Below are 16,474 nucleotides of genomic sequence, written 5' to 3' on the forward strand. Positions count from 1 at the left end.
TGGAGAAGGGCGGGTGATTGCTGGGGTGGGGGGAACCTTGCTCTGGGGGACACAGGGAAAGCCCTAGAACAGCAGGGAGCTGAGTGGGGATGCAGGGCAGGAGAGAAATACTCTGGGCCCCCATGACATTGTGCGTGAAAATGGGGCAGTTGGGTAGGACAAGGAACCCCCTGTAGGGCAAGAGCTATGCCCCTGGAAAGAAGCCCGGCTCGTCTTCTGATGTTGCTCATGTCTGCACTGACCCATTTCACAGATGGGACAATGAGGCCTGGGCCAGCACAGTGACTTGCTGAGTTCACACAGCTAATAAGTGGCAGAGCCAGATTTGAACCCTTCAGTGTCTTTACTACATCAGCCTGGACTGGGGGATTGGGAAGGGCTGAGGTGTGTGAGGGGAGACAGGTAGATGCTGGGGCCCCAGGGGCGGGGAGTAGGAGCTGAGGTTACAGTGGGCGGGGCTGAGGGACAGGGACTGTGGGAGGGGAGCAGGTGGGGCGGTGTGGTCCGGAGGTCTCTGAGGGTCTGAGGGCGTGTGCCCATCTTATCTCAGTGAGGGCAGGTCCCCCTTCCTTCTCGGAGGCCCCTCCTGATCCCATGCCCTGACACCCCCCTCCCCACCCTGCCCCTACAGGCTTTGGTGCCTAGAACATGCATCTCCTAAAGCTGCTCGCAACGGCTCCTCTGGACCCCCATTCACTGGTGCCGGCCCTGCCCCCCACCCCCACGCCCCAGAGACCAGCCTCCCTGGTTTCAGCTCCCCCCAGATCCCCAACTTTTAGAATTGTGCCTCACACCTGCGGGGTCCCAGCAGCGCCCCGCTCCCATTTCTGAAGGAATGAAAAAGTGGGTGTTTAAGGAGAAAGTTTGAACAAGCGTGTCCTCCCGTCCACCCTGCACTCCCCCCAGCAGAGGCCTGTGGAGGGGCGCTGGCCCCGGCAGCAGGGCTGGTGGCAGGGCTGACAGCCTGCCAGCTGTTCTGGGCTATTCCTGGGCTGTGAACCCCCAGCCTGGGCATGCTCCCCTGGCCTGGTGACAGCGGGCAGCAGCCGCAGAGGGATGAATGTGCGGCCGGCGGCCGCTCAGGGGCCGCTTCCCCAAATCTCTTTTCTTTCCAGGCTCCCGGGAGCAGCAGCGGGGCCAGGGGACGATGGTCTCTGTGACAATGGGTGAGTGTGTGACCTTCTCTTGGGGGTGGAGTGGGGGGGGCTCTTTACCCGAAGACCTTTTGAAGGGTGGGGGGAGGGCTCCTGGGTCACTGGCAGGAACAGCTGCGCTTAGGGTGTGGGGGCAGGGCCGGTCCTCCCGGCTGTCCAGTGTGGCCTCAAGATGGGGGCCCAGGGAGCTGGCAGATCGCCTGTCGGGTCCCCCAGGGCTCAGGAGCTTGTTGATCTCTTGTCAGGTCGCCTGGGGCAGGGAGTGAGTGCCGCTGCGTCCAGGCTGTCTTCCTGGGCTGTCACTGGGAGGGTGTGGGACCTGGTGCCCAGGTTTCCACACAGCGGCTCCTCCTAGCCCGAGTCCCACATTCTCCTACTGCTCTGTGCTCAGACTCCCCTGAGATTGTGTACGCAGAAGCAAGCCCTGTTGAGAGGTACTCTCCCTGATTCCTTTCCCTTGATGCCCAGAAGCAGGCGGTGGTGGTGCTCTCTGGGGTAGAAGTCAGTAGGTTGCGCGGGATTGAGCCCCAAAGGAATACGAGGTGGAGTTGGGATCGAGGGAGAGGGGATACCGGAAATTTTTAATCCTGGTGCTCAGCGACACCGGGTGTGATTGGTTTATGAAAATCTCTGGGGCTGGAGTGATAGCACAGTGGGTAGGGCGTTTGCCTTGCACTCAGTCGACCCAGGTTCTATTCCCAGCATCCCATATGGTCCCCTGAACACCACCAGGGGTAATTACTGAGTGCAGAGCCAGGAGTAACCCTTGTGCATTGCCGGGTGTGACCCAAAAAGCAAAAAAAAAGAAAAAAGAAAAAAGAAAAAGAAAATCTCCGCATCTGTGCTCAGGCATCATAGTTCAGGACAGAGGCATTTTTATTCCAGTGGTTGTGTGGGCATTATTCCAGGACTGGGGAGAACTGAGGCTGGAGCTGGCTCGCCTCCTGGGAGCTTATTTCTTGGCCCAATGAAAAGGGGTGATTCCCTGCAGTTTTCGGGGAACCAGACAGGTCTGGGGCCTCAGCCATGTAAGGCGAGTGCTCAACTGTGGAGCGACATCTCTGGCTCCCTTCCCAGTTTTGTTTTCTTTAAAGCCAAGTGCCCAGGGCCGGAGCCATAGCACAGAAGGTAAGGCACTTGCTTTGCACGCAGCCAGCCCTGGTGTGATCCCCAGCATTCCATATGGTCTCTGAAGCCCCACCAGGAGTCATTCCTGGAGCCCAGAGCCAGGAGTAAACCCTGAGCAGTGCGAGGTGTGGCCCCCAAACAAATGTTCAAAGTGAAGTCTTCAGGCTTGGAGGCCAAGATACAGAGTATCACCTGGAGGGCTGAGCCCCTCACCAGCCCCTCCCTTCTCCAGATGAAGTGTAGGACTGCTCTGTTCTCCCTCCCCCTCTTTTCTTTTAGGTTGGGGAGGTCACACCTGGTGGTGCTAAGGAGTGACTCCTGGCTGTACTTGGGGGACTATATAGGGTGCTAGAGTTTGAACCCGGCTTGGTTGCCTGCGAGGCTAATGCCCTCCCCTCTGTACTGTCTCTCTGTGTTCTCTTCCTACCACCTGGTCATCGCAGTGCTACACCTTGCTTAAGTTGTCCACCAGTAAAAAACATTTTTGGCTTTTTATTTTGTTGGTTTATGGTCCGTACCCAGTAGTGCTCAGGGTTTACTCCTGGTTCTGTGCTCCGGGGTCCCTCCTGGCAGGGCTTTAGGGGACCCTGTGTGGTTCCAGGATTGGAACTGGGGTTGGCTACGTGCAAGGCAAGTACCTTAACTTCAGCACTATCTCTCTGGCTCCCGTGAAAACCCTCCTGTCCAGTGGTATTGAAGTAGGTGAAGCAGCAGATGGGGTGGGGACGGGTCTCTGTGTATCTGTGTTCGTTTGCAGTTCCCAGGTTCTTCAGGGTTTTTTTTTTTTTTTTTTTTTTTTTTTTTGCTTTTTGGGTCACACCCAGCGATGCACAGAGGTTACTCCTGGCTCTGCACTCAGGAATCACCCCTGGCAGTGCTCAGGGGACCATATGGGATGCTGGGAATTGAACCCGGGTTAACTGTGCTATTGCTCCAGCCCCAGTTCTTCAGTATTTTCAAGAATTAAAATATTGAGTATTAAAGATGCTCAGACTCAGAATTGGGAAGTAGAAACGTTTATTGGAAAGCAGAAAAGAAAAGAAACTCCACAAGCGGGGAGGAACTTAGTATGGGACTAAGGTAAGAGTTCTGTGGAGGCCTCTTTAAGGGCTCTTTGCATTCCTTATCGGTTGGCAAGTGTTTACAAAAGATGCCAGAAAATCCCAGGGGTGTGTCGCTGGTCTGAATCTCTCTGGGCATTCCTACCCCTTATCTCAGTCTCTCGTCGACTAGGCTCCAGGACAGAGTTTTATGATCCTGGAAATCTCTAGGAATGCTGGGGCAGAACTTTGGAAATGAAATATGTGTCAGATTGATGGAAAGGTGGTAAGAGAAAACTGGTGAAAATTCGCAAGGTGAAACTCTGCCAGGCCTAGTTGCTCATTATCTTCGTTTCCCTGTCAGCCTAGACTCCAGGGCAGAGTTTTATGTTCCTGGGAAGCCCCCAGAATGCTGAGACAGAACCTTGGGGGTGGGAAATGTGTGTTGGGTTGATGGGGGAGAGATGGAACATCTGGAGAGAGGAAACTGTGGCTTCCTCTCTCACTGACAAGGGAAACTGAGGTTTCCTCTTTCAGTATCTGCTTTGAACTCAGAAAGGGAGTCACACTGGGTGGCCTTCTGGGTCTGGGTCCATTGGTGACCGTGGTGTCCAAGCATCCTCTGCGGCCCTGGACTGGGGGTACTCCCCATGTTTGGCCCCTGGTGGTCGCCACATGGTAGATGCTGCGACTGCAGAGCTTGTCTGGGACCCTACATGAGAGCCCCTGGCTCCGTCTGGAGGATGAGGAGCTACAGGGCGGTGGATGCTCTGCCCAGGCTGATCTGGCCAGACAGGCCAGGGTCAGCTTGAAGGAGGCCTGCAAGGGCCGGCAAGAGTGCAGGGGTCAGACACTTGCCTTGTGTGCAGCTGATCCCAGTTCCATCCCTGGCACCACTTGGACCCCACTCAGCACCACAGGGTGTGGCTCAAGCCCACCCTCTCCTGCAAAAAAGGAAAGTGACACCCAAAAGGCCCAGGACGTCCGCAAGGGCCACCTCCTTGTGCTCACCCGCATCTGCTGCAGCCGGTGATGGCGGCCTGGGGCCAGGTGGCCTTTGCTGCGCTGGACCGGGCCCTGCGATCTGTGTTTCTCAGCCCCTGACCGCTTCAGTATTAGACTCCCCACTGTCCGAGGGCACTGAACTTCAGCATAGTGCAAGCACTCAGCAACGAGAACCATCTGTTGTCTTAATCTGAGTGTGAGCCACCAGTGGTCTGCACTGGCCAACGGCGCCTGTATGCTCAAGGCTCCCTGGCCCATCTTGGTCACGTGGCACCGTGAGCCTGGCACCCCTGTGGTCTCTTGGATCAGCTGCCTGGGAGGGACTTGAGCTTGTGTTTTGGGTTTTGCTGGGGTTGGGGTCGACTATACCCAGCAATGCTCACAGGTTCCTCCAGGTTCTGCACTCAGGAATTATTCCTGGTGGTACTCGGGGACCCGAGGGGATACTGATGATCGAACCCAGGTCGGCCAATGGCAAGGCAAATGCCCTCCCCACTGTGCTGTCATTCTGGCCCCAGGACTGGGGACTGAGACTATGGTCATTTTTCTGACCACAGCAGAGTCACGCGTTGCCCAAGGTGCCTTGGAGGCTGAGTAGTTTGCAGTATCTCCTAAGGCTGCCAAAGGCCCTGAGCGAGCACTTGCTGGCCTGCAGCCCTGAGGAAGCAGAGCCAGTGGGCCTGGAACCCTGAGCTTGGCCTCCTGTGCTCTCCTCACCTGCCCGCACTGGACCCGGTGGTGTGGGCACTGACTGACGTGTGGGCGCCCCCACTCTCTGCCTCTGGCCTTGGGTGGGTCCAGGATAGTCTTCCTGTCATGCCCATGCTGATGCTGACCAAGGGGACACTGCTTGCCAGGTTCTGTCCAGGACAGGGCAGTGAAGAGGGTTTTGGCATTTTGCTTTTTGGCATTTTGTTTTCTGGGGTGGAAGGCTGGGCATGCTCAGCATTGAACATGTGGACGTCGTGTGCTTGGTTTAGCTGCAGCAGTTTCTTGAACGGAGTAAGGGCAGTAACGGGGTCTGTTCCCACTACAGCCACTTCCGAGTGGATTCAGTTCTTCAAGGAAGCCGGCATCCCTCCGGGCCCTGCTGTCAACTACGCTGTGATGTTCGTGGATAACAGGTGAGGGGCCTGGGGGCTGGCCCCTGCTGGGAGGGCTGTGGGGTGTGGGTTGAGGGTGGCCCCCCCGTGACCTCTCTGGCCTGGCAGGATCCAGAAGAGCATGCTGCTGGACCTCAACAAGGAAATCATGAATGAGCTGGGTGTGACCGTGATCGGCGACATTATTGCCATCCTCAAGCATGCCAAAGTGGTGCACCGCCAGGTGGGGTGCTGCTTGTTCCTCTGGGGCCGTGGGGGGTGGGACTGGGGGTGAAGGAACACTGGAGAGCCCACAAGGGACTTAACTATCCTGGACAGGCAGATCTGGCTCCAGGGCCGCTGCCCTTGTTTACTGTGTGATATCAGACTTTTTGCCTAACCTCTCTGAGCCTCAGTTTCTGGCCCTGTGGCATGCAGATAGGTAACCCTATTTAGCAGGATGGGCCCAGCATGACATTATATTAAGTATCCCTTATTAGTCCGGACTGGCCATAGGACCTGAGTTAAGTTTCTCTGTAATCATTTTTATTCTCCTTATGATAGTTATCTCAGGGACTTAGTAAAAAAAATGGTCATTTCATCTTGGACTCTGTTTCCCCTGACCCCCTTGTTTTGGGAACCACGCCTGGCAGTGCTCAGGGTGTGATACCAGGGATCAGCTTGGGGTCAGCAGTGGGCAAAGCAAGCAGGCACCTTACCCGCTTGCATGTTTCTGCGGCTCTTGGACTGTCCTCAGACCAGCGGCCTTAGGCTGGTGATCTCACCCCTGGGCTGTGTCAGCCACCCCCCAGCCTGCGCATGTGGCTCAGAGCCAGCCCCCAGGGACATGTTTGTCGTGTTATCACAGCCACACTTGGCATGTTTTTGTGCGTGGCCCGGCCAGCCTGTCTGCGTGTGAACTGCGGGGTGTATGCGTGTGTGTGCGTGTATGTGTGTGCGTGTGCGTTCGGAGCCAGGAGTAAGCCTTGAGCATCGCCAGGTGTGGCCCCACCCCCCCAAAAAAAAAGAAAAAGAAAAAGTATATATGTAGGAGAGCATGTAGCTGCCCCCGCCCCCTCTCAAAGGTCCCATCCTCCACATCACATTTGGTCCCTGAGTACCTCTGGGTGTGGCCCCAAACTCAATCCAAACCAAAGGAAGGAACTTAAGATACATAATAACATAGTTAATCATTTGAAAACATACATTGTAAAACATTTGTTATATATTGTGGGTTACCCTCCCCCTGCCCCCTCCAACCCCAGGCTGCCTGGGGTCACTCCTGGCAGTGCTCAGAAGGTCTTGAGGACTCAGGTCCACACACAGGCAAGGCACTTGCCTGACTACTTGAGCCACACCTGGCTGTGCTCAGGCCCTACCTCTGTGCTCGGGTCACCCCTGGCAGTACTTAGGGGACCACTTGGGATGCTGGGGATTGAACCCAGGTTGGCCTCGTGCAAATCAATCTCCCTCCACGCCACACTATGGCTCTGGCCCTGCCTGCTTGGTAACTGACCGACGGTGGACGGTGTCCATGTCCCACCAGCGCCCTCTTTCTGTTCCTGGGTCCTCGCATTTTCTCCCCACGTCCCCGTGGCCTGTCTAGCTTCGTGACAGTGCCCTTATCTTCCCAAGCTTCTGGTAACCTTGCAGAGGACGGGCGGGGTGTCTCCGGTTCCCTCTGCCCCCCAGCTCCCTTTTTGTGGCTTAGATCACCGGGTTCCCCCACAACATGCACTTGTGCCCATGACCATTCGGGCCCTGTGGTCTTGCAGGACATGTGCAAAGCGGCCACTGAGTCTGTGCCCTGCAGTACCAGCTCTCTCCCGGGTGACAGTCGCCGTGGCGCCTCTAGTGGTGAGTCCCTTTCCCCTCCATCCGGGCCACGTCTGTGGGTATTGCAGAGGCATCCAGGGCCACTTCATTTAGGGAGCACTTAGTCAGGAAGTAAGCGGCCCTCTACACACCCCAATTTGCCTAGGTGGGCGTTCAATTCTAGAAAGTTCTGTGAATCCTGAGGCAACCGATAACCCTGGGCTGTCTCCCATGGGCCCCATCACAGCATCCTCCCCAGCTGACCCGCGTGTCACCCCCCGCCGTGGGGCTCTGTGGAGACACCCCCCTCCCAAGTGTGACTTGTGGCTTCATTAGCACCCCTGTTGGGATGAAACTCGTGGGCCCCCCCTCCACCCCGTATTCTGCCTGCGCCCTGGGTCAGTCCCCTCTCCCTCTGCAGATTGTGCTCCTCCCATGGTGCTCCAGGCCTGGCTACAGGACCCTTCTAAGGCCTGGTGACTGCAGGGCACTGGACTCTGCCTTCAGTCTGTCTGGTGGGGTTGCCTTTTGGGGACCTTGGATGAGTTGGAAGCATGTATGCTCAGGAAGGCCCCCCCTCCCACCCCCAAATGTCACCGAGAGTCCAAGGGGAAAGCAAATGTGAAGGTGGTTGGGCTTGTTCAGATGCGGGGGCAGCACCACAGTGAGGACGCCTGCAGAGGGCGCAGAGACTCGGAGCCGACCTAGGGGCTGTCGGGATTCCTGGCACCCCTTTGGGATAGGCGAGGGGAGGGCGGGGCTCAGGAAGGGTTGGGACTGAGAAGTAGGAACATGTGGGGTTGATTCCGGTGTGGGGAGAGTCCCGGTGCCCTGGCGGCTCCGTCCCTTCGTCCTGCCCTCCCGGGGCCCTTTCTGACCAGACTTCTTCCCTCCTGACAGCTGCCTCCCGGATGATCGCCAACAGCCTGCACCGCGACTCCCCGGCCGGGACACCCCCACGGCGGCCGGACACCAGCACCTCCAAGATCTCCGTCACTGTCTCCAACAAGATGGCCAGGAGCGCCAAGGCTGCTGGTGAGGGGCTGTGGGGGCTGGGGCATGTCCTGGCACTGGGAAGGGGTGCCAGGTGTCAGAGCTGGCATCTTGCACGTGCAGGGCAAGCGCCCTACCTAGAGCCACAGGACTGTAAAGATTTGTGAAGGCCGCCTGGGCTCCAGGGCATTTGAGCGTGGTCACTGCACAACCTGGACCCTGCTTTCTGCTCCTGTACCCGGAGGTTGGTGGCATCTTCCCTGGTGGGGAAGGTCTTAGAGGTGGTGTAGGTATACCGTCTCCTGCCTGTCTGCTAAGTACTTCTAAGTACTTGCCTTCAGCTTTTTCAGGGTTTAATTTTTTTTTTTTTATTTGTTTTTGAGTCACACCTGGTCTATGCTCAGGGGCTACTCCTGGCTCTGCTCTCAGGAAGTACTCCTGGCAGTACTCTGCTGTGGGGACCATATGAGATGCCGGGATCAAATCAAGGGTGGCTGTATGCCAGGAAAATGCCCTGTACTTTCTCTCCGGCCCCCCTCGTACATGGCTTTGACAAAGTTTAAGTGCTGTACTATCTCTCTGGCCCCCCTCGTACATGGCTTTGACAAAGTTTAAGTGCAAAATGCTGTAACGTCTACCATAGGGGATTCAGTCCTACTGTTTCGTTTCGCAGCCACACTGGCATTTCTTAGGGCTTACTCCTAGCAGAGCTGAGGGAATGTATGAGATTCCAGGAATTGAACTCAGGTTGGCCATGATATACAAGTGCCTTATCCCTGTACCATCGCTCCAGTCCCATTGTGTGTCTTTTTTTTTTTTTTTAATGTGGTTCGGAGCGAGAGTACAGCAGGTAAGGTGCTTGCCTGACACAAGCCTGACCCATGTTATGGTCTCCTGAGCATTGCCAGGACTGATGCCTGACTGCACAGCCAGGAGCACTGCTGGGTGTGGTTCGAACAGAAAAAACTTTGGCCACAGCTAGTGATACCTTGGGGACCATGTGTTACTTGGGACTGAACCCAGGACTGGGGCATGCAGAGGGCTCCAGTCTTTGGCGCTGTCTCTCCTTGATCGATTCTGTGGCCTGGGGTTGGGTGGGTGCAGATTGGGCTATAAGGGCTATGCTTCGAGGCTTCTCTTGGCTCAGTGCGCAGGGGGCATTTCTGGCAGTGCTCAGGGGACCACTGGCGGGGACTGAGTGGAGGCTGACCACATGCAAAGCAAACTCTCTCTCTTTTTTTTGCTTCAAATTATTTATTTTATGTATCATTTGTCACATAGGTTTTAATGTTTTCACCTTAAGATATATTTTTTTTTATGTAGGCGTACTGCTATTTATTCTGCCACTGATTAGGCTGATTGAATTGAAAAGCAAATTCTCTTAAGCCCTCTCTTACCCTCCTGGCCTTCCTCAATTTTTTTTTTTTTAAATAAAGTGGGTATAGGGCTGGAACGGTAGTACAGCAAATAGGTCACTTGCCTTCCATGCAGTCAAATTGGGTTTGATTCCGGATATCATGTGTGAGCCCTGCCAGGAAGGACCCCTGAGCATTTGCTGGGTTTGGCCCCAAAGAAACAAGAAAAAGTGGGCGTAGCATTTGGGGGATGTTGCTCAGCCTTAGGGCACTTTCCTGGCATTAGTGAAACCCTGGACATGGTTCCCAGCACTGCTGGAGTTCTGGAATCTTCCCCCAGTGCCCGAGGATTGTTGGGTTGGGGGTGGAGGGTACCCGGAGGCCGGGGACGCTGAGTGCCGGCTGCGTCCACACAGCTGAGGTTTCATGGTTGTCATGGGGAGGGATGACCGGGGAGAGACGGGTCCAGGGATGCAGACACATGGGGATTTAATGTCCCTGCATTAGCCCAGGCCCGGCGGGAGGAGAGCTTGGCCGGTCCCACCAAGCGGCGACGGGTCACAGCAGAGATGGAGGGAAAGTACATCATCAACATGCCCAAGGGCACCACCCCACGCACCCGCAAGATCCTGGAGCAGCAGGCGGCGAAAGGTAGCGGCCTGGCAGCACCTGTTCGTGCTGCACTGTTGGGGCTGGCTTGGCACCTCCTTCCACGCATGCGCAGAGAGGAGGAGCCGCGTGGGGTGGGGCCGAGGTTGGCGCTGAGAGTGTTCTGGCTGCAGGCCTTCCCAGTGCCTTTGTGCCTGCTTAGCCCACCATCAGACATGACAGGTGAGGGCTTGTCTGAGAGGAGAAGGGCCGCCTGCCACCTGGCTGCATTAGCGACCCCTGGCACCCCCCACCCCTGGGCCATTGGGAAATTAGTTTCTAGTTGCACTTTGTGTGCCAGGGCTAGAACACACTTACCCACAAGGGGACCGGGGTGGGGGGTGTATTTCACTGTTAATGATTCCTGTACCACAGCGTGGCCACGTGGACCAGGAGCGATCCCAGAGCACAGAGCCAGGAGCAATGCCTGCGCACCATGGGGCATGATCCCAGAACCAGAAAAAAAATTAAAAAGGGGGGGCTGTAGGCCTAGTGGGGGGGGAGGCTCCGGGCTTCATGGAAGCAGACAGGACCATGGCCCCCTCTCCTCACCTCTCCCCCATTTTCTTTCCTCTTTTTCTTTCTTTGTGTGCTGCACCTGGCGGTACTCAGTACTCACTCCTGGCTCTGTGCTCAGGGCTTTACTCCTGGTGATTCTCAGGGACCATCTGGGCTGCCAGGGATCAAACTGGAACCCACAGTGTGTGAGGCATATACCTTAGCCGCTGTACCATCTCTCTGGCCCAGGCCTTTTTTTCTATTTTTTTTCCTGAGGGATTTTGGGCCACTCCTTGCTGTGCACAGGGCCTATTCATCGCTGTGTGCTCGTTTGCGACCCCTGGTGGTGAGATTCTAACCAGCCGCGTTCAAGGTGGCTGCCTTAGCCTGACTCTGTTCTCTCTCTGGTTATGCTTCCTTAGCCACAGGTAGCACCACTGCAGAGTGGTCGTTCTAGATCTTTCTGAGGCCTTTTTACACCAGTGTGTGTGTGGGGTCACGTTTATATTTTTTTTTCTTTTGGGTCACACCTGGTGATGCTCAGGGCTTACTCCTGGCTCTGCACTCAGGGATCACTCCTAGTGGTGCTTGGGGGACCCTATGGGATGTCGGGGATCAAGCTCGGGTTGGCTGTGTGCAAGGCAAACACCCTACCCACTGTACTGTTGCCCCTATCCAATGTCTGTCTTTGTAACCCCTATTCCTGTCTGATTCAGTTGTGTGCCTGTCTTCCTCTCTCTGGTTGGGGTCTTGTTACCCCAAATCAGAGACCCAGGACCCAAAGAAATGAGGGGAGAAAGCAAGGCCCAGAGCTGGTTGCGCATGCACAGAAGCACGAGCACGCACATATGCATGTAAGCATGTACACACACACACACACACGCACTCACATGTTTGCGCACTCACACGCAGGAACACACACACATGCGCACGCACGCGCGCACACACGGCATGGTTCGTGAACATGTACTGAGGTCCAAGAAAGAAACAGCAGACACAGTGTAAGGCCCAGGAGAGGGGAACGCCGCGTGGGGCACTCTGGGAGATGCTGGTTCAGGCCCACAGTGGCCAGTGGTGAGGACCCGGGGGCTCTGCGCGCCAGCTCGGGGTCTGTCGGCTGACCCTCGGTTCCCGCGCAGGCCCTCAGCGCACGTCTGTGTTTGACCGTCTGGGTGCAGAGACCAAGGCGGACACCACGACGGGGAGTAAGGTGAGTGCTGGGGCCGGGACATGCTGGACTTTTGGGTTCTTCTCGGAAGGGGTTCCGGGCACTTCCCGCCTGCCAGTCCTCGCACCTCCCTTTCCAGCCTCAGTTTCCTTCTTTGCACTGACAATTTCCCTGTCTGTCGTTGGTGCTCAGGAGCCCTTCCCACTGCCAGGGCGCCAGAAACCTACATATCCCGTGTCCCCCCTCCCCCCCCCGTCTCCCCCCCCCCCCCGTCCCCCCCGTCCCCCCGCCCCACGGGGTCCTGTTTCAGGTGGGGCCCTTTCACCTGCCTCCAGGGCTCATGACCCGCTTTTGTCACCACCTCTCCCTCCCCAGCCCCTGCCTGGCGCCCACATGGCTCCTCCCCCAGACTCCTGCAGCCCATGGACAGCCGGTGATGGGGTACAGGCTACTCCCAGTCCAGCTGGGCCCTGCCACCAGGGTCACGCTCTCTGACTTGGCCACCTCATTTTAATCCTTTGCACCTCTGTTTCCTCCTCTGTTGGATGTTGCGTGAGTGGTGGTGAGGGCTCAGTGAGACACTCCTGGTGCTGGAAGATCCTTATTTTCAGTTTTGGGGCCACTCCCAGCCATGTGGGAGTACGTACGGGGGCATGGGGGGCAGAGGGGGCATGTGCCAGGGGTTGAACCTGGGGCTCCTGCATAAAATACCTGCACTTGGTCCTCTGCGCCCGTTCCTGGACCATGGAAGGCTCTGTTTTCTGTTTGCTGGGGCCGGGGGGGGGGGTCACAGGCAGCAGTGCTCAGGGTTGACTCCTGGCTCTGTGCTCAGGGGTCACTCCTGGTTGTGCTCAGGACCAGATGGGGATGAGCCTAGGCCAGCAATGTGTGGCCCCAGCCCTCACCTTCATGGTTCTGCTCTGTTCCCACAGTTCACCGCCCGCCTTTGGCCTCTCCAGGGTCACGAGGGCAGTATTTGGGGGGTGGCCAGGGGCGCAGCATGTAAAGAGGGGGCATGTGGCAGGTGCTTTGTGGCTTTGAGCCTCTTCTGTCCCCCCCTTACCCCAAGAAGCCCATTTCTGGCCCCAGTGATGCCAGGCCTGTTGCCCGTCACTGAGTCACCAGGCAGGGCTGGGTGCCCATTCCGGACTATCTCCTGGGGCCATGGGTGACCTCGTGCAGGATCCAGGGTATCCCCGAGGTGAACCCCCCGAGGAGCCTTCCTCACCTCCCTGTGTCTGCCTCCCGCACAGCCCACGGGGGTCTTCAGCCGCCTGGGGGCCCAGGAGGCCGACGAGGATGCGGCCTGGGACAGCGACAGGGACAGCACTAGCTCCGTACTGCAGTATGCCGGGGTGCTGAAGACGCTGAGCCGTGGCGCCGCCAAAGAGTCCCCGCTGCCTGTCAAGGCCAAGGCCACCAGCTCCGCCCCCGCGGCCCCTGCGCCCACTGCCCCGAGGCGCCTGACACTCCCGGCCCGCACCGGACTGGCCCGGAAGCCAGACTCACTGCCCAAGGTCAGCGTTGTGCAGAGACTGGGCAAGGCTGCCCTCGTGCCCGAGGCCCAGGACAGCCAGGTCACCAGCACCAAGAGTAAGTCTGCAGCTGAGGTCAAGGTCACCATTCAGAGGACAGTGGTGGGGCCCCGGGGCTGTGGCCAGAGCCCGGGCGCCCGCATGGACCACGCGGGTTCTGTGAGCGTGTTCCAGAGACTGGGCCACAGAACCTTCTAGCCCTGCCGGCCCCTCCACTTGGCTCCCACGCCGTCCACCACCGCCACTGCCCTGGACCCGACCCGGTATTTGGGCTCCGAGTTTGATGTGGCAGCAGGCCCAGCTGCTCTGCCTCCATCCCTCTGTCCTCTCTGTCCCTCTGTCCTCTCTTCTCCCCCCTCACCTGGGCCTCTCCCCAGTGCCCAGGGCCCTGTCCTGGCCAGCCCCCACCTCCCAGCAGATCCCCCTCTTGGGCCTGTGGCGCCCCCTGCCCCCCCCCCATTATGAGCTGCCCAAGGGCTCCTGACCTTCCCCGGCCTCCCCTCCCTTCATTGTCCCCCACCCCCCAGGTTTCTCTGTCTTGGCCTCTCTTCACGCTGTTCATTTCTCTTCTGTTTTCTGTCCCTGTGGCAAGGCCCGACTGTCCGCTGTGTCCTGCGCGACCCTCCTGCACTGGCGGCCTCCCAGCGGCCCCCGCGGCGACGGTGGCGTCCGGCTGGTGGAGACCGTTAGAGGGGTGCCCCGACTCTGCCTCCCTGTCTCCTCCCCCGTTCCCTCTCCCTCTGTTCCTCCTTTCCTCCCTCCCTCCCCCTTTCTCTCTCCCTCACTCTCCTCTCTCTCCCTCTCTCTCTCCTTTCTCCCCCTCTCCTTCCCTTTCTCCTCCCCTGTCCTTCTCTCCCCTTTTCTCCCTCCTTCTCTCCCTCCCCTCTCTCCTTCCCCTTTCCTTCCCCCCTTCCCTTTCTTTCTCCCTCCATCTCTCCCTGTTTCTCCCCCTCTCTCACCTCTCTCCCTCTCTCTTCTCCTCCCTCTGTTCGCTCCCTCTCCCTCTTCCTCTCTCCCTCCTCTTCCTCCTTTTCTCTTTCTCAACCTTCTCCCATGGTGGGAGGCAGGCTGGGGGTGCCCCCCCAGAGTCTCCAATAGATTTTTGTGACTTTGAAACCGCTTCCCGCCCCTCCTTGAGGGAGTCTCAGATTGGGGTCCCAGAACTGGGGAGGGGGTTCAGCTCCCAAAGGTCCCTCCTTGCACCCAGCTAAGGGCTGCATCTGCCCAGCCCTGAGTCAGGAGGGATAACGTGGCAGTGGTCACCCCTCATCACCATTCTGCCCCCTGGGGAGACCCCGGCCTCCTGCAGGCCCGATTCCAGCAACTGGGGAGATGCGGGGGAACCATCAGGCCTCTAGATGTTGGGGTGCGAGTGAGGGAGGTGCCGAAGTCACTGCCTGAGTGCCAGGAGCTTGGAGGGGCAGTGTGGGGAGTTGGGGGTCGCAGGAGCCAGTCAGCTGGCTTCCTTACCCAGGTAGGGGCTTTGTGGGATTTGGAGGGTCCTGGGCCAGCAAGTGCCAGGTGGCCGCAGCAGGGCTGAGTGGGGCAGAGCCCAGTGTCCTCCCGAGGGGTGTTCCTGGGCGGTGGGGGCGGGGGGAGAGCCCAGTGGGGGGCTGCTGACAGTGATGGGCCCCCAGATGGCTGCGGGCAGAGGGCAAGTTGGGTTGAGTGCAGCTTTGTGGGGCCCTGGCCCTGCTCTGGGGCTGTGGTGGCCTCTTCCTCGGTGTCCTGGCCAGGGGCTGCCATCCACTAGGTGCCCATCACTTCCAAGAGCTCCCACACGGACCTTTGCCGATTTTATTATTATTATTATTTTTTGGCTGGGGGTGTTGTGGGTTATTTAAAACCTTTGCAGGGGCTTGCAATTTGTCGGGGGAAAAAATCAAGTTGTAAACTTTTTATTACAGATTAAAAATGAGATTCTGCACTTAGTTCTTCAGCGAGGGGTGCGGGGAGCTTCCTGTGTGCTCCATGGTCCCTGGGGAGCAAGGGGTTGGGGTTCGCTCTCCCCAGGAAAGCCCAGGCTAGACACTCCCTGACCCCCAAAGGACGATGTGTGATGGTGAATTCGGAAGTTTCCCGAGCCCGGACTGCAGCCATAGCACAGCAGGGAGGGTGCTTACCCTGCACGTGCCCGACCTGGGTTCGACCTCCGGTACCTCAAGTGGCCCCCAGGCACCGCCAGGAGTGATCCCTGAGCACAAAGCCAGGAGTCAGCCCTGAGTCGGGTATATCCCGAAAACAGAAAAAGAAGATCCAGAGCCCATTTCTTAGGTGGGTGCCCCCGGAGGAGCCTCACACTGACCTTCAGTCCCGTCGTTTTCCCTCTTTTGTGACATCTTTATTGCGGAAACCTGCTCCCTTCACATCGGAGAGGCCCTGTGGACTGACCGTGGCCAGCACTCACAGCTGCGACGCGCTGGGTTAGGGGGTGCAGTTCAGACCCTCCAGCCTCCTCAGCACCCCTGGACACCCCCGCATCCCCGAGGGCCACCTTGCATCTCTCCCCAGATATTTGGGGCCCTGTGCATACTTGGGGCTCCCAGCCTGTCCAGGGTGGGAAGGCGGAGGGAGAGACGACTGGACCCCAGGGAACTGAGAGTGGGCTCTGGAGCACTCTGCAGTCTAGAGACACTCCACAGGGGTGCCTCAACCCTGGCAGCCATGGTGCCTCCCTCTCACCTTGTCAAGCCAGGCCTGTCCTATGCATCTGCCACCATGGCCTTCCAAAATGTTCTCCTGCTTTCTTGGTTTTCAACCCCTTCTGCCACCCTGGGCCCCCTCTGACCCTCTCAAATGAGCCTTCTGGGACTTCATGGCGGTTCCTGCAGGGTCTCACCCCCTAAAGAGTTGCAGCCCCCCCAAAGGTGAGAGTGGGGGCTGCCGTGTGCGGGGGGTGGGAGCACCCAAGTGAGCTGGCCATAGGGTTGAGGAAGGTCATCATAGGCCTCAGGGGATACTAGGGGTCAGCGGGGTCCTCACCCCGTTGCCCCGGGAGACATCCAGGTTCTTTTGGGACAGGGCAGGGGGGTGCAGGCTTCCCAGAGAGGGAA

General features: G+C 58.0%; 1 protein-coding gene across 2 annotated transcripts; it reads left to right on the forward strand.

The window, feature by feature from the left end:
- The first annotated feature begins 234 nt into the window (after positions 1-234).
- On the forward strand, positions 235-14,718 carry CUNH19orf47 (chromosome unknown C19orf47 homolog). 2 transcript variants are annotated; one of them, XM_056135662.1, is made up of 9 exons: positions 235-306; positions 1,116-1,166; positions 5,364-5,451; positions 5,539-5,653; positions 7,185-7,266; positions 8,125-8,259; positions 10,080-10,223; positions 11,858-11,928; positions 13,140-13,665. In XM_056135662.1, the coding sequence occupies exons 2-9, from the start codon at positions 1,148-1,150 to the stop codon at positions 13,617-13,619; spliced, it is 1,134 nt and encodes a 377-aa protein (XP_055991637.1). In that variant the 5' UTR covers positions 235-306; positions 1,116-1,147; the 3' UTR covers positions 13,620-13,665. The 2 variants fall into 2 exon arrangements, with proteins under 2 accessions (XP_055991637.1, XP_055991638.1); XM_056135663.1 differs by lacking the exon at positions 235-306 and adding an exon at positions 14,014-14,718 and having other exon boundaries at positions 13,140-13,479.
- The last annotated feature ends 1,756 nt before the right edge of the window (positions 14,719-16,474 follow it).

This window comes from Sorex fumeus, unplaced genomic scaffold (genome assembly GCF_029834395.1).
Source record: "Sorex fumeus unplaced genomic scaffold, SorFum_2.1 ptg000122l, whole genome shotgun sequence".
In the NCBI taxonomy this organism is placed as follows: Eukaryota; Metazoa; Chordata; class Mammalia; order Eulipotyphla; family Soricidae; genus Sorex; species Sorex fumeus.

Coding starts and splice junctions, on each gene's coding strand:
- CUNH19orf47 (XM_056135662.1), top strand. Junction 5,654..7,184: donor CCAAAGTGGTGCACCGCCAG/GTGGGGTGCTGC, acceptor GTGGTCTTGCAG/GACATGTGCAAAGCGGCCAC. Junction 8,260..10,079: donor CAGGAGCGCCAAGGCTGCTG/GTGAGGGGCTGT, acceptor TCCCTGCATTAG/CCCAGGCCCGGCGGGAGGAG.